This window comes from Pristis pectinata, chromosome 3, assembly GCF_009764475.1.
Source record: "Pristis pectinata isolate sPriPec2 chromosome 3, sPriPec2.1.pri, whole genome shotgun sequence".
NCBI classification, from domain to species: Eukaryota; Metazoa; Chordata; class Chondrichthyes; order Rhinopristiformes; family Pristidae; genus Pristis; species Pristis pectinata.
Window position 1 is genome coordinate 55,849,821 of NC_067407.1, and position 27,119 is coordinate 55,876,939.

A 27,119-nucleotide genomic window follows, 5' to 3' on the forward strand; every position below is an offset into this window, starting at 1 on the left:
TAGAGTTTTTAAAAAGCTCTGAGATGCACTGAGAATGTGAAATAATTTTGTAAGTGTGTTAAAATGGAGTAGAATGAGAATGCAGCTTGGTTGTGATGACATTCAAGGGTAAAATATTCTACTGGAGTTCAGACAAGAAAGGAACTGGAGGACTCAATGACATTGGCCTCCATCACTGAAGAACTTAGAGGAAGTAATAAAAAAACAAATTCCAAAGTTAACTGTCTGGAAAAGATTTGAGGGATTACAAAACATGCTTTGACTTCTGACTTGCAAGAACTCTCCAGATTTCATGGTTGTGGTAGTTGAGAGGAGTTGCAGAGATACTGAAAATAATCAGCACCCAGATTTAAATTCCGGTAATAGTTACATTTCATTTTAGGTATCTACATGTCACAATTAGGCAACGGACTTCAACACTGAACAGGAACAATGATTATTTCATTACAAGTGAAATATTATTCATTTCAAGAATGTTTTCTATTTAAGAGATCCCATGTGTCTTAGAAATTTGTTTTACCAACATACAAAATTTCACTACATGAGGTAAGAACTTAGGAAAAGCAAACTATAAAATTTGTTGCAAAAGCAGGCAGTTTAATGAAGACGATTAAAAACAAACATTGCAGGGTATACAGGAATTTCATGCCTTGGGAAATTATTTAAAAGTTTCCTTTTTTGTACTACTTAACTCTTTCTAATGCCTGTAAAATTGCAACAAAGGGGTGACTGGTCATTTATTGGCTACTAAGCAGCCACCTAAATCTTCAATAGCCAGGCAGGAGCTACATATGCAGTAATCTGCACCCAGGTAGATCGGTGAACTTGGAAAGATGGTGTTCAGCATCCATCGGTGGTGGCACACTTGAGCCTGGTGCCTATTAGAGACTTCACTGTGTGGAACTGGGATGGCCCTAAAAGAATTCAATTGATGTTCAAACCAGCAGTGTTGGGGACCACGGCAGCCACCCTCATCGAGGACAGACTTCTAAAAGGTCAGAGAGGATGCAGAGTTGAAAATTGAAGTGATACACCATTTAATTCCTGTGTTAGCTGGAACACTGGATGTGAGCCTATTGTGCATACACTGAACAGTGGGGTACTGAAGAGAAAGCTTTGGAATTCTTTGTGAGGATGTACACATGTGGTTAAGCCATCCTGTTTATTAGCTTTCGTCTGGAGGCTGCAAGGATGGAACTGAACGCTAAATCAAGCTTTGGAAGAATCAAATGGACAACGGAACAAAGGGTGGCAAAATGCCTTTATTTTATCACCACATCTCCAAAATGTACCAAGTATTTATTGCCATCTATGTAACACAAATATTACATTATTTTTATTCTATAAAATATGAAAAACTGCTGTTTTTAATGGCTTTCCTCCTCTAGCCGGGGTTTTTTTGAAGAATCATTCTCCCCGACAAAATAATCTGCCAATTCACGAAGTGCTTTATAACGGTGAGATATTGTGTTCTTCACCGTTTTAGGCATTTCTGCATATCTGGGGAAGATTCAATGAAAAACAAAGATCATCGCTGTGTAATTTTCAAAGCATATCATGTACAATATCTATCCGCAAATTTGAAATAAAATTAGTAGTTTAATAAACTAAGAAACATTTGAGCACTTACGTCTGGTCGAAGTTGTCAGGCTGAAAACAAGGATCCCAACCGAAGTCTCTGGGTCCCCGAGGATCAACTATTTTGCCCTAAATAATACAAAAGGTATCTAATCAGTTAGGGAATTGAAAAAAAAACATAACTTTCCAATGAATGTACTTCCCTCCATTTAGGATTGTCTGCTGTAATCTGTAGCTGCATCGCCAGACAGACTGGGCAGTTCACTCTGCATTAATAGCACTAGACTGCAGCCACAATTTCACTAATTTATTCCTCCCTTTCCCCCATATTTGTAAATCCGCTGTCAAGCAGGGCCGTACAGCCCAAGCATCAATGTCTGTGTTTTGTCATGAAAAATGTTGAACTTTCCCCAATGTAGTCTCACCTGGAGCTAGTCATTCATGATAGGAGACGGGTGAGGGGTAAAATCCAGACACAGTTATTGAGTGAATGTGCACTTTCAAGCTGGGCCACATACTCAGGAATAAGCCAAGTATTCATACATCCAGATACTGTAATTTGATAGTGAATGGAAGCAGTAAATCTTTCTCATAACTACCACCATCAAATTTTCTGGTTCCATCCAAAAAAACACAAGTTACAGTGCTGTCTGACTTCACTGAATTCCCTCACCTGAATTTTAGATACACTCCATGTTCTTTGCTGGCTTTCACACGGGGTATCATGAGAGGAAAACTATCAACACAATTTCACCAATTTTCTCTTGGAGAGGAGAATGGGTACATTTCATCTTCAGCACTGACACAAAAGCCCCTGAGGGCAGGAAGCCTTAACTGCGGAGGTGCGGGGTCACCGCTTATTGTTTCTGACCACTCTTCCAGTGCCGTCAAGTGCAGGGTGACCAATACCAAGGAAAAGAGAACCTTGCACTCCTATCATGCCCTTCACAACTCTCGCAGCCAATGAAATACAGTCACTGTTTAGAGTGGGAACTGCAACAGCTAATCTATTCACAAGAAGATTAAAATTACCCCAATATCTTTTAATGTTGTGTAAGTGATGGAGGCAAAATCGACCGGGCTAGGAAGAGCAGCCTTTTCACCCATTACTGTCTAATAATCACCAAAGATTTTGCAATGTGGTTGTATTGTGTGTCAAGAGGAATATGGTGCTTTTCACATAGCTGCTTTATAAATACACACCAGAGTTTTCCCTCGAAACAGCTTCACTGGATCTTCCGGATTTCCTGTGCTATATGCAAAGGTACAGAGTGCATAAGCTGATTTGTCTTCAAAGCCTGCCAGCATCTTGTACAAACCTGGAAAGAAATGCACTCGAATGGTTCAAAATAGCAGTTGCAATCGTTAAACATTTAACAAATTCTTGTGTTGAATTTTCCCACTCTCCTCCCCCTCTCACCTGGATCCAACTATTACCCGCCAGCTCTTGCTCCAGTCTCTACCCCACCCCTCCACCTTTTTATGCTGCCTATCTCCCCTCTTTCTTTCCAGTCCCGATGAAGGGTCTCGACCCGAAGCATCGACTGTCCACTTCCCTCCATAGATGCTGCCTGACCCACTGAGTTCCTCCAGCACTTTGTGTGTCGCTTTGAATTAGTACTAATGACCAAGCTCTTTTCTACAGCCAGAGAGTAGAAATTCCTTGGTTGAACATTTTCCTGGGACTCAGCCCAGTATTAAATAGTCAAAGACTGCAGGCATGTTTTCTTCAATCTTTCTGTTTTTAGTTCCTAAAATAAAGATTCTTGAGATTGTGAGGGGTTCCTGTAAAGATGGGGTGGAACCATTTACATTGAATTAGAGAACACAGTTTGATTTAGGATGACTGGGGGGGGGGGGGGGGGGGGGGGAGAAAAAAAGAACACTCAAAGCAGATGAGTAGAATTTGCCTAATGTTCTAAATGGTTTTGCCCAAAGGGGTGGTAGAAGAAAATTCTATATTGTTTAAAAGAGATAAAGTGTAGAGGAGTGATTTAATTGTTAACTTTTTCAGAGAGCTGGTATAGATAAAATGGGCTAAATGGCCTCCTTCTGTGCTACAGAATGACATTTATTTGAGTTCCCTCATTTTCACAGAGTACGTGCTCCGGAGAGTGTTAGTGACCTGCTCCCAAGCTCCTGATTACCCAGTGTTCATTGACAATCCCCTTTCCCTGTTTCTGTAATCATTTACATTTGACATACACTTCAACATTACAGCTGATAAACCAATCACCCATCTGCTCCATTGGTTCAGCACTGTGCCAGCACTTTATCATCACAATGCTCTCACTGCTGCAAGACACAACCGACTTCACCACAGCCCAGACCCTCCATTCCCCATTTATGATCTCTGTCCCTGGTGAGGTGAATTACTTTGTCATATGCTGGGGAAGATTCATCCAATGCAAGCATGCTGGCAACTGATACTGGGATTCAGACTTGTGCAGCTGAAAACAAATATATCATCCATTGGCGTGGCAGTAGCACTTCTGGATGATTTCCAGGTCTGCTATAAATCTTAAAAGAATTCATGCACACTTTAATTACAGATTTTTGTTGCTTCCACGTTGTATGAGAATTCTTCCTTTTCCTCATGTCCTCATTAAAGGCAGGGGCTGCTCTGAGAGCCCTGTTGGTATCACCAGTCACCTACAATCCTGGACAATGCAGATTTCCAACTGTGGGGGCATCAAGGTAATGTTTGATGAATTGCATTCAAGAGCAGGGATCCTGCTTGATTTCTCCACCTAACTGCTTTCTAGCCCAGGAACACAAGAGGCAAGCTGACACTTGGTCATCACAATCCCAGTTTAGATCAGCTCACCTTGTGGTTACCAAGACATGAATTTGGAGCTCCAAGTCTGTTCTGCTCATTATCATACTATGTAGTGCATTTAAAGAGGCGGCAACAGTGCCACACACTTTCAGAGGCACAAATTTGAATGAATTGTTCAGGCAAAGTTGACTGAAAACTTCAAGACAGAGCTTGATTTGTTAGTTAAGGATATTAGGGGGTATTGAAGAAACGGAATTGAGATACAGCTATGATCTGACTGAATATTAGAACAGACACAAAGGGGCTGAATGTTCAACTTCTGTTCTGGACAAGCAGACTCGCGATCAACATCATTATAACAAAACAGCGAGCATGTGTAATAATCTTCAAGAGCGAGGTCACGACTTCCTGAATCACAAGTCAGTCAAGTCTCTTTCAATTACTTCTTTATCAGTGCATGGGACTTGAGCCAATCCATTCAGGAAAATTTTTGAGCAGCTGGAGTACTAGGTTTGAATCACACCTCTTGCAAGCTGTTACAAAGGTTGGTCGTTATGGAACAGACCATCTCCCTTCTCGTTGGAGGAGGATGTGAGTTGGCAAATTCTCTGGAAAAATATACAGGGGTGAAAGAAAGCAGAAACTAAAAAAAACAACATTATCTGTTGTTGTATTTTAGCCACATACTGCTTCGCAATAGAGTGGAGCCTCTGGAGTAAAATCCTACTGCAGAGTTCAAGTGGCAGACCGCATGAAATGTATACTTTATGAAACTACAGCTTCTATGGACAGTTGTCTATTTCAGATGCAAGTCTGAGATTTCTAACTAATCCCTTCCACGTGTCAATTATCTACTTGCCAAGCAGTCAAAAGCCTTCCATTTACACCTCCTACCTGATACCATTTTAATTATACAACCAATAAACGTGCTGCTTCCTCATATCACGGTATCCATCTGTGATGTCCACAGAGAACTTCAATTAATCAAAACCAAAATGTTTGAATGAAGCACACACTCACAAAATATATTGACATTCACAAATGAAACGCAGAAGGTGACGGATAATTTTGGGATAACTACACGTAGTGGATAGGATAAGAATTTAAGCTGACTACCAAAATTAGGTTACTTGGTAAATAGTGAACTGAGGAGGTTCAACTGTAAGGAAGACTCTCAGGACCATGATACTGACACTTTTGCTGTGGCTCCTTGATTATAAATTCCATATCCTGCCTATGATCTTCCAATGCCAAATATGTTTTGCTGGGTATGGGAATGCTTAGGCCATAGATATCTAAAAAAATATTAAAAAATGGCCTGGTGAGGAATGACTGCTGCAAAATTGTCAGGCTACATTCAGCCAATCAACGTCACCACCATGTACGTTCACACTAGAATGGCACTAGAGATCTGGAGAGCTTTGGCTTTCCATGGAGAAACAGAGGATGCTCTCTACATGATGACACAAGAGCAGAAAAATATCCAAGGTTATGTATTGACGTGAAGTCAAGAGGAGCTGCAGCAGACATGATGTACAGACTTTGACAATGAGGTCAATTTGGCCATTACAGCAAATGAGCTGGTGGGGAGTGGGGGAAGTGGAGAAATGGAGCCTTTGGAAGTTCTGATACCCCCTTCACAGGTCAGCCACAGACATACCAAAATGAGGCTATGCAACAATGTCTGGGTCCTGCAACTGTAGCAGGAGGCAGTCCATGCAACACCTTCTGATCTGCCCGTTGCTCAAGGGCAGCCTATGCAGGGCTTGTGATTTAGCTGGAGCCAACAAGTGAGCCTGTGAACGGAACATTCTTCGACTTTGATGCATGGATATAGAAAAACATCTAAAGTCAGAGTCCGAGTGGTAATGGATTACAGATTGGTTAATGAACAGAAAATGGAGGAGGAAGGTCATCATAAGGGCAGGATGCAACCAGTGTGACAAGGGTCAGTGCTTGGGCCTAGGCTACATACAATTTACATCAACCAGTGAGGGGACAAAGAGTAACATGCCTTCGTTTGCTACCAATACATAGCTGGGAAGGAAAGAAAGGAAGAAACATTGCTGCAAAAGAATATAGACGAGGCAATAGATGGAGAATATTGAGAGGAAGTGTGAAATTATCTTCTTTGGTGAGAAGAATGGTAAAGCTGCATTTTTTTTTGAATGTCAGAATGAGAGCCTGTTGGTAGGCAAAATGCAAAGTTATCAGGCAGTTAGGAAGACGAGTGTTGTTTTAGCTCTTACTACAACGAGGTTGCAGAATAAAAGGAAGGAAGTCTTGGTGCGATTGTATAGGGCTTTGGCAAGGCCATTCCAGGAACACTGTGCACACATTTGAGCTCTGTAGGAAATAATTGCCTTAGAGAGAGGTCAATAAATGTTCACCAGATTGATTTCTGGAATGTGGGGATTATCCTATGAAAAGAGATTCAGTGGAATTGAGACCATATAATGAGAGAAGATTGCACTCAGAGTCAAAGTCACAATTGAGTTTATTGGCATATGCACGAGTACATGTATGCACAGGTGCAATTAAATACTTGCAGCAACATCACAGGCACATAGCATCATATAAGCAACATTCACAAGAAAACTATAAATTAAATACAATGTTTACAAGAAAGAGCACAATTAGAACTGTTGGCTTGAAGAAATTAAAAAATCTGCGAAACACCTAGCTGGAACAAGTCAAGAACAGTGGACAAAACAAATGTCTTTGTTCTTGTCATGTGGTGGAAGAAGTGGAAGCTGTGTTTTTGTGAGACTGTTCTTGTGACCACCATTTTGTGAACTGATTTTCTGAACTAGCTCTTGCTGGATTAAAGTAATTGAAAGTGGACATAACAAAGGCCCGACCGATAATCTGCTAAATCAGTTTTTTGTGGGATGCTCTTTGATAAGGTAGAAGAATCAACACAAGTTTATATAAAGGATAGTCTGTGTCTGTGAAATGAAATAACACAAGCCCAGTGTCTGACCTGAACTGGCTGTAACTAGTCTGAAATGGCCTTATTCAGGGAAAAGCAAAGGAATTACCCCAGGGGCATATCCTTACTTGGAGAAGAGCAATGAGGTAATGCTGGAATTGGAATATTATTGTCACTTGTACCAAGGTACAGTGAAGAACTTGTCTTGCATACTGTTCGTACAGATCAATTCATTACATAGTGTATTGAGGTAGTACAAGGTAAAACAATACAGCAGGCAGAGTTAAGTGTCACAGCTACAGAGAAAGTTCAGTGCAGGTAGACAATAAGGTGCAAGGTCATAACACAGTAGATTGTGAGGTCAAGAGTCCATCTAATCACACTAGGGAACCATTCAATAGTCTTATAACAGCAGGATAGAAGCTGTCCATGAGCCTGGTGGTATGTGCATTCAGGTTTTTGTATCTTCTGCCTGATGGGAGATGGGAGACGGGAGAAGAGAGAATGGCCAGGGTGGGTGGGGTCTTTGATTATGCTGGCTGCTTTACTGAGACAATGAGAAATGTAGACAGAGTCCATGGATAGGGAGGCTGGTTTCCGTGATGCGCTGGGCTGTGTCCACAACTCTCTGCAGTTTCTTGTGATCATGGGCACAGCAGTTACCAAACCAAGCCGTGAAGCATCCAGATAAGATGCTTTCCATGGTGCATCGATAAAAGTTGGTGAGTGTCGAGGGGGACATGTCAAATTTCTTTAGCCTCCAAGGAAGTAGAGGCACAGCTGAGTTTCTCGACTATAGCATCTGTGGTTGGAGTAGGACAGGCTATTAGTGATGTTCGCTCTTAGGAACTTGAAGCTCTCAATGCTCTCGACCTCAGCACCGTTGATGTAGACAGGTGCATGTGCACTGTCCCCCTTCCTGAAGTCAATGACCAGCTCTTTTGTTTAGCTGACATCAAGGGAAAGCTTGTTGTTATGACACCATGTCACTAAGCTCTCTATCTCCTTCCTGCACTCCGATTCATCATTATTTGAGATATGGCCCACTACAGTGGTATCATCTGCAAACTTGTAGATGGAGTTAGAGCAGATTCTGGCCACTCAGTCATGAGTATATAGGGAGTAGAGTAGGGGGCTGAGGACACAGCCTTGTGGGGCACCAGTGTTGAGAATAATTGTGCCGGAGGTGTTGCTGCCTATCCTTACTGATTGCGGTCTGTTGGTCAGGAAGTCAAGGATCCATTTGCAGAGGGAGGTATTGAGTCCTGAGTCCTGGAGTTTGTTGATGAGTTTGCTTGGAATTACAGTATTGAAGGCAGAGCTGTAGGTAATAAACAATAGTCTGACGTAGGTGCCTTTACTATCTAGATGCTCCAGGGATGAGTGTAGGGCCAGGGAGATGGCATCTGCCACAGACCTGTTTCGACGGTAGGCAAATTGCAGTGGGTTGAGGTTTTCTGGGAGGCTGGAGTTAATGCATGCCATGACCAGCCTCTTGAAGCACACCATGACAGTGGCTGTCAGAGCTACTGGGCGGTCGTCATTAAAGCACATTACCTTATTTTTCTTAGGTACCGGGTTGATAGTGGTCTTCTTAAAGCAGGTAGGAACCTCAGATTGAAGCAGTGAGAGGTTAAAAATATCTGCAAATACCCCCGCCAGCTGATCTGTACAGGATCCAAGGACACGGCCAGGGACACCATCTGGGCTAGATGTTTTCCATGGGTTCACTTTCCGGAAGACTGATTTGTGTCCACAATGGTGGGTTCAGGTTCAGTGGAGGTTGTTGGGATGGGTGGTGACATTCCAGTCCTCTTCTGTTCAGAAGTGTGTACCCGTAGCCTTGGGCCAGAGCCAATGAGAAGTGGACCGATTAGTCAGACCCAATGGAATCAAAGTATAATGGTTCAGAATTGATAAGAAAAGAGAATAATAATGAAGGATTTCAGATGTGTAGGAAGTGAAAACTCCAAAGACTGACTATAGCAAGGAAGACCCCCCATGCCAGGGGCAGGGAGAAGAAGGATCTATCATTTGGCCAACTGGAGATCCCCTAATTTGGTGTTACAAGTTGGAGAAGTTGGAGCAAGGGTCACAACAGAAGGTGCCTGAATGCTATTGTTCTTAAGTCATCGACCCAGGGTCCACATAACTTGTGGATATCTGCATTGATACAATAAAGTTGATATAATAAAGTTGCGAGTTTGAATTAATTAGGATTTGTGTGGTCATTTACCCAAGTTAGTTGACAGAGGTAAGAACAAAAAAATAGTATGAAATTCTTAAGGACTTGACAGAATGAACATTGAGAAGTCACTGCTTGACTGAAGAGTTAAGAACAAATAGTCATTGTCCCAGGATATTTAGGACTCTCTAGGTGGGTTGCACCTCTTTGGAATCCTCCACTCCTAGAGCACTGTGGATGCTCAGCCAATGAGTATATTCAAAACTGACATCACTAGACTTTTGGGCAATAAGGTAATCAACAGATATGTGGATGGGATGGGAAAATATCTAAAGATGTTTAGCCATGATGTAACTGAATGGTGGAGCCGCTTGGGAGGACAGCTTGAGTGGCTCACATCATGGTTTAATTTTGTGCCTGTATTACGTCTGGGCTAGTACCATATTTAATTATTCAAAGGAATAAAAAGCAATCATGACTAAATTCAAGTACTCTGTTCAAACCCTTTTCAGTTGGTCCTCTCAATTTTTAAAAAAAGTTCTTTAGTTAAGGAGAGAGACTGTTGAACCACTTCCAAATGTCAGTGGTCCATAACATCCATTTCCTCCTTACCCATTACTACAATTTACAACAAGTCATAGATTCTAATGTAAAGTTGTTAAATAACTCACCTTCAGGTCGTAACTTTGACAGGAACCATTTTCTAGAAGGTAATGGTGGGGTAAAAAATAAGTTTGTTACTTATAATCATTAAAACATCATAAGCTCCTATATTTATATAGACTATGTTTATCACTGGCCCCAAAATGTCACAATTAAGCTGCTTTTTCATGCTTTCCAATTTTCCTCTCGCTAATACCTTTGAGGAGATAACAAATAGAGTTGTTGCCTTTCTGGGGAATCAGATGCCCATTTTGTGAATGTGACCAGAAATCAGCCATATAAATAGATGGTGAGTTTCTTGTTTATATGTAGCTTCATTTCATTCCTTCCCAATTCCCCCCTACTCCTGATGAATACTGGGTTAAAATTTGGAGAGGTTGGAATAAATTGAGTTTCCATTGGGGGCGTGGTTAATGGTGGTTGCTCTGCTCAAACAGAGATAGTTGAGGAGATTTAAAATCCTAGGAGTGGGGTGAACAGGTAAATGCAGTCTCCCAGGGCTGGCTGAGTCCATGGCAACGGGTCATCAGGAATTATCCTTGTCTAGGGAATTAATTTAATTACATTAATCTAGAATGAGATGCTAGTCCTGGTAAGAGTAACCACAAAACTACTGGATTGTTGCAAGAAACGCATTTTCTTCTACACCGATCTTTTCTTTCCTTGTGTCCCTTTACCACCTTCTTTTGTTTGAGCAAAGCAACCTCAATATCTCCATTTTCTGCTCATGTTTGTACCTGTGGATTTATCTTTCAGAGTCATAGATTTATACAGCACAGAAACAGGCCCTTCAGCCCATCCATACCGTACAAGTTGCCTACCCATTTGCCTGCTTTTGGCCTCAATCCCGCTAAACCTTTCCTATTCACATACTTGTCCAAATGTCTTATAAATGTTGTAATTGTACCTGCCTCTACCATTTACTCTGGCAGCTTGTTCCACATACCCACCACCCTCTCTGTGAACCTAACGCCCTTTCCACATACTATACATCAACTGAAACTGAATCATGGCCATGCATAAATTTACCATCTTCTCTTTGTTTCTCCTCTCTGTGCCCTAAAATTCTGTTGTCCTTTTTAGATTTTATCTACCTGCATGTTTAAGAGTTCTCTCTATTCATCCGTACTAAAGGATTTTCTAATGACTGTATACTTCTGTTCCTTGTTATTTTTCTACCCAACTCCATTACCTCACACATTAGGGTATTGAATTGCCTTTGCTGCTCATGAGCTTATTCTGCTAACTCTTACAGACAGATGACAAGCAGGAACATTTCCTGCTGTCAGTTTAGATTACATTTAAACCTGCTACTTTTCTCCTGTTAGCACATATGCACCCAGCACCATCTCCTGTGTATGGGACTTCCAACCCACTCAGCGCTAACAGCCATTAGTCATAACTCTGCATGTCAGTAACGTAACTTTACATCCGCAATGATATAATTTTTTGTTACACTTTAGTTCATAACAAACTGTGCTAAATAGCCCAGACATTTTTGAAAATCTGTGTACAATGTTTATGTCAAATTACCAATCTCTTAAATAATCTCAAATCATTGCTTGCTACTAACAAATTTATATATAATTTATGTCAATGTAAGTAATTTATGTTTGTCATAAATATTATATGATGTTGAGCAAGAATTGGATTAAATATTGGAGAATACCAGAAGAATTCCCCATCTCTTCCTTGAAAAGTGATGTGGGATCTTTTAATCCCACAGATGGAAGTTTAGTTGACGAGAGTCATGGAGTCTTGGGGTTATACAGCACAAAAACAGGCCCTTCAGCCCAACTGGTCCATGTCAACCAGGATTTCCCATCCAAGTCAGTCTCTTTTGCCAGCGTTTGGCCCATAATCTTCTAAACCTTTCCAATCCATGAACCTGCCCAACTGTCTTTTAGAAGTTATTGTACCTGTCTCAACCACTTCCTCTGGAAGTGATTCCACACAGATATCACTGTAAAAAAAAAGTTGCCCCTCAAGTTCCTCTTAGATCTTTTGCCTCTCACCTTAAACCTATGCCCTCTAGTTCTTGATACTCCAACTCTGGGAAAAAGACTGGTGTATTTTCCCTATCTATACCCCTCATGATTTTATACACCTCTATAAGATCACCTCTCAGTTTCCAATGCACTAAGGAATAGAGTCCTAGCCTGTCCAACCTCTCTCTATAACTTAGTCCATCAAGTCCTGGCAGCATCCTTGTAAATCTTTTCTGCACTCTTTTCAGTTTAATAACATCTTTGTTATAGCAGGGTGACCAAAACTGAACACAATACTCCAAGTGTGGCCTCACCAGCATCCTGTACAACTGCATCATTACCTCCTATTTTCAACTACTCGTTGAAAGGAGGGATCTCCAACAGTGCAGCGCTCCCTCAGATCCACACTAGATGGTATGCCCAAGAAGTAGGATGGGAGATGAATATACATCCTTCCAACTCAGAAATGAGAGGTCTAACATCAAGCTGAATGCAACACACCCAAATTAAGCAGCATTCTGTCCATTGAAACTTAACCAAAAAAAGTGCTGTCAAAACATGGAAACTTGTAAGAATTTTTGTTGAAAAAAAATACTTTGGTTCCTGAATAAAAAGTATGGAATTGGTCTTGGAAATTTCTGTGTGCTTTACCTCGATGAGTCTGGTACTTGATACTGACAAGTCCGATGAATCCACAGGTGTCATTGACGCTACAAATTCCAGTCTGATTGTAGCTCAACGTCAGTCAGCTCCATTCAATAGTCTCATCTTTTCTCCACCATTTTAAACCTGCCCATCTCCTAATGGTTGACTGAAACGAAGAGTCTGATACACATTCCTACCTATTTTCAGAAGTGTAGTGATGCTAGTTCAGGGTTTGGTAAACATATTTCAACGATTTTGTAACTGTGAGTTAAAACATCATTGGAACTTACAATGAGAAACACAGATGCCACTATGTATTTTTTTTTAATTTTACAAGCACAAACAAAAGTTTAAATCCAACAGTACTCCCCAGGAGATTGGCGAGTAGAATGAGGAATGCAGATAAAGGAATGCTTCAGTTTTTTTGCCATAAATCTGAACCACAGAAAACGGGCTCGGAATGAAAACAGTCTTCCATTTGACCAGCGGTGCTGGAACCTTGAGGCGGCAGAGAGAATCTGAGGATCATGAGTTTAAGAGACTGGGTATCACTGCTATTTTATCTCTGGGATCTGCACATGCATTCATGGCAGATTCTTGGGATGGGGTGGGGGGGGGCAGGGTTTGCTTTCTCATTGTGAATTCACACTTAGATGTGAACCCCCATCACTAGAAGGTCAATTGTATCACTTGGAGTCATAGATAGAATCATACAGCGCAGAAACAGGCCCTTTGGCCCAACTGGTCCACGCCAAGATTCTTGCCAAAGCTAGTCCAATTTGCCCATGGTTGGCCCATATCCTTCTAAACCCTTCCTATCCAGGTACCTGTCCAGGTGTCTTTTAAATGTTGTTGATGTACTTGCCTCAATCACTTCCTCTGGCAGTGTGTTCCACATACTGAACACCCTCTGGGTGAAAATAAGAACCTGAGGGGCAATTTTAAGTCTCTCCCCTATGTCCTCTTGAACCTGATTCCCCAAAAAGACTGCGCATTCACCCTATCTATGCCACTCATGATTCATTTCAGAGACTCATGGAAAGTCACAAAGCAGCTGACATACAAAACAGATCTGTGACACCCTAACAACAGGGTGTGCACTTTGGAAATTGGGACAGTGTGCAGGATCATCCTAGTTTGTCAATATTTGCTGAGGCAATATATATGGTTAGAGGTAGTAGAGGTGATAACAATCCAAATTGTGTACCCTCTTTGAACTTTTAACTTTGACATAGAAGTATTATTGATGTATACAGGTTGGGGAGGAAATATTATCAAGGTGCTTTTTATATGATTTGGATGCTAACTCAACTTTACTCTGAACATCAATAGCAGTGCTTTATGCACACACCAAAATTAAACTGTCCGAAACTGTTTTGGGAAATAAAAGGCATGAACAAGAACAATTCATAAATATAGCTGTGACAAGAGTGATCTACGTTTTAGCCTACAAGGTCTAAAAGGGAAGAGCAGTATGACGTTTCCTACTGTGTCCATCTTCCTGCCAAAGAACAAAACAAAAAATACGCTCCCCTGCCCACTTCATTGGTCAGCAATGGATTTCCCTACGACTAAGAATTGGTTTAATCTCTGGTTCTCTCTTTGTGGAAAATTGTATTCCTGAGCGGATTAACAGATGAAAATTTACCACATGTTGCAATTTCCTGAGGCAACTTTAGCCAATCATTAAATGAAGTACAGAATCTACTCCTTGAGCAACAAACACTAGATTTTTGGTTCAACCTCAGCCTGTTAATTGTATCCTACTAACCTGGACTTCCGCAGGTCAGAGTATAGTGGAGGGGCTTGAACAGAAGGATGAGGATTTTAAAAGTAGAGATACTGCTGTCTGTTTCAGGAACCAATGTGGATTGACAAGCCCAGGCACACTGGGCACAAGAACAGCACCGGTCATAAAAACAGCAGGGCAAGTCTGCTGGGCTTGGCAGCTTCAGATGCCATCAGCATAAACAGCAAAACTTTAAGGACACTTTTCAAAATCATTCTGCGACTCGAAAACTAGGCAAACGTGCCGAATTTCATTTGGAAGCCCAAGAAAATGCAAAATCCACATCCAGCCAATTACCTGCAACTACAATTGCAGGTTGGCATCAGGCAGTCCCAAGAAACCAAAGTCAATTTTATTGTCATGTGCAGAAGTAATGGAAAACTTACTTCAGTAGCATCACAGGCACCTAGTATTAGAAGCATCCATCATCCAATAGGCCCATGCAGTTTTTTGCTCTTATGTAGGTGGTGATCATTTCAAAACATTTTTGTGCAACTTTGCTGTCCAATTCCCACCACCACTCCACAGTCCTCTCCTGAAGCAATGCTTCTTACCAAGGTTCTGTGGATTCCAGCCACTGTGCATTTAGCACCTTGCCAAGGAGCCACTCTTCACCTAATCCTGATCAGAGTTTCAGCAGCCTACTAAACCACAGCCTGTTTAAATACTCAGAGCAACAGTACACAACTTTTCAACAACTCGAGCCCTCCCTCTCATGGCCACTGGAGTCTCAATTCCATTTAGCTGTCTTAGTACCCCATGCCTTGATAACCCCAACAAAGACCCACTGACTCTGGTTTTAAACTCCCATTGCCGAGCAAACACACATTTTGAGGGACAATCAAAATGTCCTTGATTTACATGACCATGAGCAAAGAAGTGCTTATTTCTTTCTTTCCAAGTGGTCTTGCAGTAATTTTAAGGTAGCGTTTCCCCCTCATTCTTGATTCATTTAAGAGACAATACTTTGCATCTTCCATTTTCAATCCTTCAACATTTTAAGCACCTTGGTAAGATGGCCTCATTCTTCCACACATCCCCTATAGCTCCTGGCAGGAGTGTACAAGTACTAATTGGCACCCATGGATCAATATCCCAGGGTTGCAAATTTTTCTAAAGCCCAGACCAAAATTCTGTAAAGTCAGCACAAATGCAAGTCCAGCCAAAGACCGAGATGTGTTCAAGTCAAGTTCCTTGGCAATAATGTACTTTATTGACTGAGCCTTGGAGATACTCTTGTTAAAGCATTTTTGAACCATGGTCAAGGTACATAACACTTATTCTAATCCCTTCAAGCCAACTTATCCTTCATTATTACTGATGTGTTCCAGTACAATATGTTGCCATGACTTTATTGCTATTTCTTCTGTTGTTACTGTTTTCCAACTGGAATGCAGCTACTTTTGGTGTATTTAACCATGACTGCATTGTGGGTTCAATAATTAATGTCCTAGTTATAGTTGCCATGACCAAACAATAATAACTGCACTGTATTATAGATCTATTATCTGTTCAAAGGCAGGAGCACATTTAAGGAAACCAGAAATTTCATTCCAATGAACATCAAGTGTGTTCATTACAAATGCACCTCATTATCTTTCATAACTATTTTTTTAAATCCACCTTTTTCCATCACAAGAATATACAAGATAGGTTAAATAATTAATTATATTCATAAAAATGTATAACATGTGTATTGCTATAACTTATTGTTAACTTCCCAAAGTCAAAAATAGGATATCTTTTAAATACTATCCACTGAAGCTGCAGCAAAGCTGTGAATAGGGCATGAGACTTCTGCCACCTATAGGCAATATCCAGTAGTGTCTTGTGCACTGAGCTCCAATTAAACTGCATCCAGCATTTGCAGCATCTTGTGTCTCCAATTAAACTGATTCAGCCTTCTTCAATGTAATTCAACATTACACCAGATCGAGGTGCATCTTATTCTGCTGAAACTGAATGGACTTTATGTTCAACAGAATAAAATGCCCAAGTGTGCTGGTGCCTTCTAATCAATAATAGGTTGACAAAGCTGTACAGTTCTTATTTTGGTCATCAGACCTATACACAAGGCATTAATTATTGAATCCACAATGCAGTTATGTTAAAACAAAGGTTAACTGCTTACTAAAGTGGATTGCTATTCTAAAATGTAAGGGAGTTATTTTATAAACTTATTCTAGAAAGAGTCAATATTCTTAGACCAGCTCCACAAAATACTCGCTTAAAAAGATGCATATGCAAAGTCTATTGTTGGCCAGGTACCACCAAGTGACTCACTTTCCCTCTTCTGGGTACCAGCGCTTTTGGACAGCAAAGGGTTATAGCATTTTACTCCATTTTCTAATTCAATTCTTGTGGCTCCAACTTGCAAAGCTCACATCCTTCACCACAACAGTGGGTGTTTTCTAGGGGTCTGCTTTTGACTCATTGGTACCACTTTTGCCTTTGAGGCACTGGCTTGTGGGTTTAATTGCTATTCTGGAGACTTGGGCTCAAAACTTAGGCTAAAAACTTAGGCTACCATTTCAGTGCAGTACTCAGAGTGGCATTTGTTGTCAGGAGTACCATCTTTCAGATGGGAAGTTAAACTGAAACACAGTCTGCACTTTGGCGGAGGTGGATGCAAAATATTCCATGGGACTATTCAAACGCAGAGGAATTCTTCAAGTGACCTTATCGACACTCCTTCACCTAACATCATCTAAAGCAGATGACCTGGTCATTATTGTATTGTTATGCCAACTGACGGCATCATTTTTCTTTACTGCATTAGTCTCTACACTTCAGAAGTACTTCATTGGTTGCCAAGTGTTTAGGAATATCCCAAGGTTATGTGGAAAGATTTCATCAGAATACAATTTCTGGTGTTCCTGAATTTGCCTGTACCATCTAATAGATTAAAAAGTCTACAATATGCTGAAGATATTATTTTCTGTTCACGGGACCTATAAACAAGACATTCATTACCAAATTCAAAAATGCAGTGGTGCTTGAAACAAAGGTGAACGGGACAAGTAATAAAATAGATTTTTATTCTACGAAGATAATTCTTTGAGGAGTTTCTTTTTAAAATCTCCTAAGTGTACTCATTTTTGAAAATCTATTAACGGAGACTAATTAACAATATTTATTCCAAGCTGCATGGTTTAATCAGCGTAGTTGATTGCCATCTGGAGCACAGGATGAGTAGACTGTAGTACTTCCAGTGCACATCTCATTGGCTCAAGAATGAAGCCATCAACCAATGCTATCTCAAACTCTGCTTTCTAATTCATTAAGTGGGAGTACAAATTACAACATGCAATGTAATTTGATCCAATTTTGACAGATAGATAATACTTGCCTTGAATTCCTATATCTGTTTATTCAGAACGGCATTAGGACACAGATCATCTACATTATCAAAAGCAATACACCTCAGTAATTCAGGCCAGCGTTCTCCTGGACTAATGGTGAGTACCCAAAGATGGTGAGGAAGACTCAACATTTTTTCCCCTCATTTAGCCAGAGTTTTTTAAAAAATTTTCCACTGTCCCAGAGATGACATGGCTGCTGTGAGTGCTGGAGAGAATGCACAGTGACACACAGCAGGTCTCTGTTCCATGGGGCAGGCTGGATGGACCTGTGGTGTTATTCAAGAGAGGTGAAGAACAAATGTAAATTTTAGCTGATTTGTCTGGAGTAGGTGAAGGAAGGCAAATCTTGTAATGTGGTCAATGCAAAAACAAAAGGGATGAAGCAGAAGCAGTTCCCATGCATGCTGCACCATTCAATGAGATCAAAGCTGATCCTGTGCCTCATCCACTTTCCTGTTTGATTCTCATATCCTACAATTCCCTCAGCATCCAAACACCTATTGATTGCAGCCTTGAATATACTCTATGACCGAACTACTACAGTATTCTTGAGGTGTTCAAAGAGAACCTTTTCACCATTGAGCACCAATTCATTTTGGAACATTATTCCATATACACCTGCTGCACCAGCACGAGTCCAAGTTGCCATCTTTTATAGACTAGATAATACAGCAAGTAGACTTAGAGGATGAGGGGGACATAACAAAAGCAGCAAAACAAGTGGATAGGGTGGTAAAGAAGGCGCATGTCATGCTTGCTTTCAGTCAATGCATAGAGTATAAAAGTCAGGAAGTCGTATTGCAGTTGTATAAAACTTTGGTTAGGCCACGTTTAGAATATTGTGTGCAGTCTGGTCACCACACTTCAGGCAGGATGTGGAGGAGATTTTGAAGAGGGTACAGAAGAGGTTCACCAGGATGTTACCTGGATTGGAGAGTATTAGCTATAAGGAGAGGTTGGAAAAACTTGGATTGATTTTTCTGGAGTGTTGGAGAGCGAGGGGACACCTGGTAGAAGTATATAAAATCAAGAGAGGCACAGAAAGGGTAGACAGTCAAAGTCTTTTCCCTCCAGGGTAGAAATGTCAAATACTGGAGGGTATAAGGTGAGAGGGGGAAGTTTAAAGGAGATGTGCAAGGCAAGTTTTTGTTTTAACAGAGAGTGGTGGTTACTGGAATGCACTACCAGGGGAGGTGGTGGAAGCAGGTACGATAGCAACATTTAAGATGCATTTAGATGGACACATGAACAAGCAGGGAATAGAGGGATATAGACCATGAAATTAGATGGAATTAGTTAGATTGGCATCATGGTTGTTCCAGACATGGTTTGCCAGAGGGCCTGTTTCTATGCTGTGCTGCACTATGTGACAACTGAGTTTTGCCTTGAGGCCATTTTTGTTTTAGATCCACCTCTAGGCTCATTGGATACTGGTCTGGAACTCAGGAGCTACTGAAATCAATTTTACTCATGCTTGTCAATTGTCCCAGCACAGACAAGACATCAAATTTGGAATCCTTGGCCTCTATGACTTAGTACAAAATAGTAATAGTTACACTGTAAAGTAAATCTACTGAAAATGAGGAGGAGCAATAAGTGAAACCACAGTAACGTTCCACTTACATGTACGGACCAGGAAGGCCGCCAAGTGCATTGAAGCACAGACATGTGTCCTCTACTATTACAGGACCTTGGACCTAAAGAAATAAAGTTGGCATCTGTTAAATTTCACAAAGTAGCCATACTCCGATGACTTCAAATTAGCTTAAAGATTGGAATTCACTGCCATTTGTTCATTGTAGTGTAGCGACTACTACTAGTTTGGTTCTCTCTTGTAAAATTACCCTTTTTCGTACTTTTAAAATGAAAAATAGCTATTTACAATGGCAAAAATTGCCTAAGTTGATGGAACACCCACAGGCACTTCACATTAGAATGCGAGTTGGATTAGGTGGTCCAGGCTGTAGTGATGAACACCACAAGAGAAATACTAAGATCACTTACAGATGAAAGTTCAGGTCTGCAGAATCAAATTCCATTATACTCAGTTCTTTTTCTTAAAAATTTATTTTCAGGATCAGGATGTTGCCAGTAACACCACACTTACTGTCCATACTGAATTGCCGTTGAGAAAGTGACAACGATCTGCCTCCATGAACCAGTGCAATACTTCTAGTGAATGTACTCACAGTGCCGCTGGGTAGGGAGTTCCAGGATACAGGTCCAGTGAAGGTGAAGGACCTGAGATGTATTTCCCAGTCAGGATGACGCACAACTTGGAGGGGAGCCTGCAGGTGGTGGTGCTAGCATGCAACTGCTACCCTTGCCCTTCTTGATGGTAAATTTGTTGAGTTTGGGAGCTGCTGTCACAGTGGCTTGGGTGAATAACCATAGTGCCTTTTATAGATAACACACAGTGAAGACACCATGTGCCAGTGGTGGAGGGAATGAACGTTTAGGATGGTAGACGGGGTGCTAAAAGGGCTGTTTTGTCCTGGATGGCATTGAGCTTTGAGTGTTATTGACATTATACTCACCAGGCAAGCAGAGGGTATCCATCATGCTCCTGATCCATGCATTGCAGTTGACAGAAAGGTCTTGGGGTGTCAGGAATTGAGTCATCTGCTGTAGGATACCCAGCCTCTAACCTGCTCTTGTTGCCACTGTATTTACGTAACTGATCGAGTTCAGTTTCTGATCAATAGTGACCTCCAGGATTTGGCAATGATAATGTCATTGAACATGAAGGGTGGGTGGTTGGGTACTTTCTTGTTGGAGCGGTAGTGATACAAATGCGTGGTATGCTAGATCACTTAATTTAAGAGTTAGCCACATGGGGCTTGTCTGGAGACACTTACAGACCAGGCTGAGCAAGGATGGCAGGTTCTCTCTCCCGAAGGCCTTTAGTGAAGCAGGGTTTTTAACTACAATCTGGTAGTATTTCATGGTCTTCATTACTTACAGACTGCTTAAAGATTTTATTTTTCCCCCTTCCACATGTTCCAGATCATTAATCGAATTTTAATTTCACAACTGCCTTGGTGGGACTTGAACTGAGATCTCTGGATTGTTCATTCAGTTCTCAGGATTACTAGCGTGATAATTAACTGGTGCACCAAACGTTCCCCAGAAGCATCAGTGCCACAAAGGCTCAGGAAAAGATTGCCCAGTCATTCTGCAGACCCGAAAGTGATATATTAAGAACAGTACATGATTCAAAAAAGATAAAAGTGAAAAAGAAAGATAGCATAAAAATTATAATATTGGATAACTGTATAACTCAAGGATATAGTACCAGAATCATTGCTACTTGACTGGCATCCATCTTACTGCAATGGAAGTTTGAATCCACTGCATCAGAGGAACTTAACTTTAGATACTTAAATCTGGAATAAGAGGAAATATCACATCAGTCATGAAATTACTGGATTGTTGCAAGACTCCTTCTGGTTCTCCAACGTTCTTTAGGAAAGGAAATCTGCCATCCTTACTCTGTCTGGCCCATATGTGATTGCAGAGCCGTCAACTCTTAATTGTCCCTGAACAGAGGTGGCATTTATGGATGGATAATCATTACTGTCATGGCCAGCAATGTCTATATCACCTAAGCAAATAAACAATGTAGAAAGCCCTAGCCATTGTATTCTCTTTGTGGAAATACATAATGATTCATTCATAAGCACTTTGAGAACAGATGATAATTTTTTTGTGACAGACACATACCTCTCTGGCTGCTTCCTGACATTTCTTTATTGAAATTTCATCAGGCTCACCCTGGTACTCTGGTACTGGAGAAAAATTATTAAAACACAAACATCTTATCTTCTAATTCTCATCAAGTGTTATGACTAAAGTCAAACAAAAAGAATGATACTTACAGTCAATCTTTCTGGAAACAAGTGTGAAAGGGAACTTGTCACCTAGAATTTGAACAACCTGTTTAATAAAAGAATGGTAAGATTAGTTCAGGATTCTAACTAAAGGATTTTGTATTTTCATAATTATTTTGGTTATTGTTTTTGTAAAAAAGACTATTTTGTCATCTGAAATGATATCTCAGATGGTGACAAGGAGGCATACAGGATTGAGATTGATCAGCTGGTTGAGTGGTGTTGCAACAACAACTTTGCACTCAACATCAGCAAGACCAAGGAATTTATTGTGGACTTCAGGAAGGGGAAGTCAGGAAAACACACACCAGTCCTTATTGAGGGTTAGCGGTGGAAAGGGTGAGCAGCTTTAAGTTCCTGGGAGTCAATATCTCGGAGGATCTATCCTGGGCCCAACACATTGATGCAATCACGAAGAATGTACACCAGCAGCTCTACTTCGTTAGGAGTTTGAGGAGATTTGGTACGTCACTAAAGAATCTTGCAAATTTCTATAAGTGTACAGTGGAGAGCATTCTGACTGGTTGCATCACATTATGGTATGGAGGCTCCAATGCACAGGATCGCAAGAGGCCGCAGAGGGTTGTATACTCAGACAGCTCCATCACAGGCACAACCCTCCCCACCATTGAGGACATCAAGAGGCAGTGCCTCAAGGCGGCGGCATCCATCACTAAAGACCCTCACCATCCGGGACATGCGTTCTCCTCGTTACTATCATTAGGGAGGAGGTACAGGAGCCTGAAGACACACACTCAATGATTTAGGAACAGCTTCTTCCCCTCTGCCATCAGATTACTGAATGATCCATGAACATTACTTTGTTATTCCTTTTCTTTTTTGCAGTATTTATTTTGTAACTTATACAAATTTTGTGTCTTTGCACCGTACTGCTGCCGCAAAGCAACAAATTTCATGACATACAAATCAGTGATAATAAACCCGATTCTGATATTTTTTGTTTTAACTTTAAATCAACAATGCATTGACTCACCAACACTTCAACACAGCGATAAGCCTCTTGCAAAAAGGACAAGAGGTGCATGGAAACAACATTCTATTCAGATTCCTTCCATTCCCTCCACCAAGTCACACGTCACCTTTAAAAGGTTCATATTGTAACCAATTTAAAATACTAAGACTCCTTATCCAATAGTGCTATGGGAACACTTCACTACATGGACAACAGCACCACTTTCGCAAGGAAACTAGATATATCATAACCCAAGGATGAATTTTTGGAAGAGACTATACTGCCATATTATCCTCTACAAACAGTCCAATATGGCCACACAATGTACCATGGTGTTCCCAAAGTACTGGAACTCTTGACTGTCCTGTTGGTAGAAAGCAAATGGGAAGGAGGTTTAGAAAGCACCTCTAACCTGGAGACAACTGAGGAGAGAGAGCGAGAGAGAGATAACTGTACAATTTATGATGTACATGTGAATGATAGATCCCCACTATCTGGGCCATGCCATCTTCTTGCAGCTACCATCTGGCAGGGAAGTACAGAAGCCTGAAGTCCCACACCACCAGGTTCAAGAACAGCTAGATCCCTTCAACTATTTAGTTCTTGAACCAACCAGCACAATCCTAATCACTGAAGTTTAGCTACATTATGACCACTTTGCATTACAATGGACTGTGTTTCTTTTTGTTCTAATTGTGTTCTTTCTTGTAAAAATTGGGTATAGTTTTTGGTTAATTTATGCTTTTCTTGTGAATTCTGCTTATCTGATGCTATGTGCCTCTGATGCTGCTGCAAGTAAGTTTTTCATTGCACTTGTGCATACATGTACTTGTGCATATGACAATAAACTTGACTTTGAATGATAATTCTCAATTGACCAAGAAATTTCCTGGAATGGAGCAATACGCACTTGCCACGTTAGACTTATTTCTACACCATTCTTCCAAATATTTTCCTTCCAAATATTTTCTTACCAGCAAGATACTAAAACTACAAGATGATAAAAACACAGTACCTGAGGCTTGAGTGAACAATGTGATAAAACCAGTATCTCTAACGAAGTGGATTTAATAAACCAAGAACACCAGAAAGGAAAGCAAATTCAGTGTCAAACCAGGTGCAGAAAGAGAAAAACAAGCGAAGAAACATTGCCTTGAAGAAAAAAAGTGAACTGACAATAACATACATCAAAGAACTGTTCCACTTTCTGTGTTCCTTTATCTCTATCATACTTGCTTTAATGATGAGACTTTACACTACCTCTGAAATGGTCTCCTCCTTCCTGAACCATGGCTTCCTTTCTATCATAGTGGATTGAGCCCTTGTACACATCTTATCTCTTTACTGCACCTCTGCTCTCACTATTCCTTTCTCAGCAAGAGGAGAGATCCCATGATCCTCATTTTCCACGTCAAAAGCATCTGCATTCAACAGAGTATCCTTCCCAATTTCTGCCAGCCCAACAAGATTCCACCACCAGACACACATTTTCCCTTCTCCTCTCCTTTCAGCATTCTGTGACTCCCTGGTCCACTTTTCAGTCCCCACCAACCACACCTCACCTTACGGCATTTTCCCATGCAACCACAGGAAATACACCTGCCCTTTCATCTCTTCCCTTCCCATCATCCAGGGACCCAAGCAGTATATCCAGGTGAAGCAGTGATTCACTCACACCCATTCCAGTGTACTGTGTTCAGAGCTCACAATGTGTTCAGCTCTACATTCAGGAAAAAAAAAGATTAGACGATCACTTTGTGCAGCACCTGTGTTCGATCTGCAGGAACAACTAAACTTCCTTTTGCCTGCCACTTTAATTCTCCATCCCACTCAAACCTTGATCTTTTTCTGGCTTCCTGCATGCTTACAAGACTACTAGTAATTGTACATCATCTTTCATTTGGACACATTGCAGTTTGAGGGGCTCAATATCAAATTCTCGAGCTATACGTAACTTACTTTCTGTCTCTCAGACTAGACCAGTTCTGCTGTACGTCACCCACGTGTGGCATTGGCTGAAGTTTTTCCTCTTTTCACTAGCACAACCTGACCCACTGGCTACATCCTACAGCCCCGCTATTTGCAACAGATTACAAAGACAGAGAAATACAATGATCCTCTAAGTGCTCCATTAACCCGTTTGACCTCACGTCACCTTATCACAGATATTCCCTTCATTGTATCCATACCACTTATCACACTTCCTCCGTAATTTGACATGAGCTTTTCTCTCTTCCCCAATTCTGGTGGAGAGTCTCCAACATGGTACATTAACTCTATTTCTCTTTCCACAGATGCTGCCTGATCACATATTTTCTGCCTTTATATACTGCACAGCAATTGCAGTTTAAGAGTCAAATCAATTATTTGGATGTGAACCGTTTCCGATTAGAACATGAAAAAAAGAGAAGCAGGAGTAGGCCACCAGGTCCCTCAAGCCTATCCCACCATTCAATGTGATCATGGCTAATCTGTGCTGGCCTCAACTCCTCTTCTGTGCCAGTTCCCCTTAATCCTCAATCTTTCAAATATTTATTTCCACCATGTAGTGATCTGGCCTCCACCTCCCTTGGGGACACGTTTATTTCAACTTTTTATTTCCTACGTGACAGCCAGTTTTCAATCCACGCTAATGCAGTTGCTCCAGTACTTTGGGTTCTTAATTTATGCACCAGCCTCTAAAGTGATACCTTGTCAAATGCCTTTTCTTTCTTCCTTATGAGCTTTTTAGTCTTTGACTCCTGGAGCCAAAAAACCTCCTTATTCTCTGGCCTAGCACTAGCCCTTACCACTCTATCCCTCACATTTCAATTTAACATTATCCCAATGAGAAAGAGGGATTCCACGAAAAAGAGACAACCTTTGGTTTAGAAAGGTGGTCAAGGATAAATTCCTGCCAAGTGCTATGGACCAGCTGTTTGAATATCTGCCACTGTTCATCTACTGACCTTAGCAATTTGAAACAGACTGAAATCTTGTTAATTAATGATGTACAGATGTTGACATACAGAGGGATCTTGGGATCCAAGTCCATAGCTCCCTGAAAGTGGCTGCCCAAATCGACAGGATAGTAAAAAGGGCATCTGGCATGCTTGCCTTTATTAGTCAAGGCACTGAGTTCAAGAGCCAGGAAGTTACGTTGCAGCTTTATTCAACTCTGGTAAGGCTGCAGCTAGAGTATCACATTCAGTTCTGGTCACCCAGAACCCATAGGAAGGATGTGGAGGGTTTGGAGAGGGTGCAGAAGTGGTTTATCAGGATGCTGCCTGGATTAGAGGGCATATGCTATAGGAAGAGGCTGGGAAAACTTGGGTTGTTTTCTCTGGAGCAGCAGAGACTGAGGGAGAACTGACAGAAGTTTATAGAATTACGAGAGGCATAGACAGATGGTATATTTTCCCTAGGGTCAAATTGTCCAATATGAAAGGGCACACATTTAAGGTGAAAGTTCAAGGGAGATGTGCAGGGCAAGTGTTTCCACCCCCCCCCCCCCCCCCCAAAGAGTGGGGAATGCACTGTCAGAGGTGATGGTGGAGGTAGATACAACAGAGGTGTTCAAGAGACCCCTAGACAGGCACGTGAATATGCAGAGAATGGAGGGATATGGACCACGGACAGGCAGAAGGCAGTAGATATCATTAGCTTAATTAGTTCGGCTCAACATCGTGGGCCGAAGAGCCCATTCTTGTGTTGTATAGTTCTAAGTTAACAAGGTGTCACCCCAACATTTGTTTTTTTTGGGTAGCCCCATCCATGAATGGGATTGCATCGAGTAGTTTTACCAGAAACTCACTCAATGCAATCGTCGAATTTAATAGAAATAAGTTTAATAGAAATAAGTTTAATAGAAATAAGTTTAATAGAAATAAGTTTAATAGAAATAAGTTTAATAGAAATAAGTTTAATAGAAATAAGTTTAATAGAAATAAGTTTAATAGAAATAAGTTTAATAGAAATAAGTTTAATAGAAATAAGTTTAATAGAAATAAGTTTAATAGAAATAAGTTTAATAGAAATAAGTTTAATAGAAACTCGCTCACTCTTAGCATTTCCTGGAATTCAACAACCTAGTATCCAATACTAAGCAATTATAAGACAACTGGAAAACAATTAGCGGTGAAAATAGAGCAGCTCTACCCACCTCCTCCAATTTCTTAGCGTTACCAGTAACGAACACCACACTCCCAACGTGTTTCCCAGCCATCGTTGCTCTTACCGGTGCTTCAGATGGGGGAGACTAGTTCCGGGTAAGAGCAGGAGAAGGCGCTCACGGATTGGTGGCTGGCAGCTAGCGTCAAACTAATAGAAACTTGCTACAATATATCGGCCAATGGA

General features: G+C 41.0%; 1 protein-coding gene across 1 annotated transcript; it reads right to left on the reverse strand.

Moving 5' to 3' along the window:
- Positions 1-669: 669 nt before the first annotated feature.
- Positions 670-27,011, reverse strand: itpa (inosine triphosphatase (nucleoside triphosphate pyrophosphatase)). The gene is made up of 8 exons (XM_052012091.1): positions 26,926-27,011; positions 21,800-21,857; positions 21,645-21,709; positions 19,545-19,618; positions 10,146-10,177; positions 2,782-2,897; positions 1,631-1,707; positions 670-1,500 (listed from the first exon to the last, which is right to left on the reverse strand). Exons 1-8 carry the CDS (start codon positions 26,986-26,988, stop codon positions 1,368-1,370), a joined length of 618 nt encoding a protein of 205 aa, XP_051868051.1. The 5' UTR covers positions 26,989-27,011; the 3' UTR covers positions 670-1,367.
- Positions 27,012-27,119: the final 108 nt, after the last annotated feature.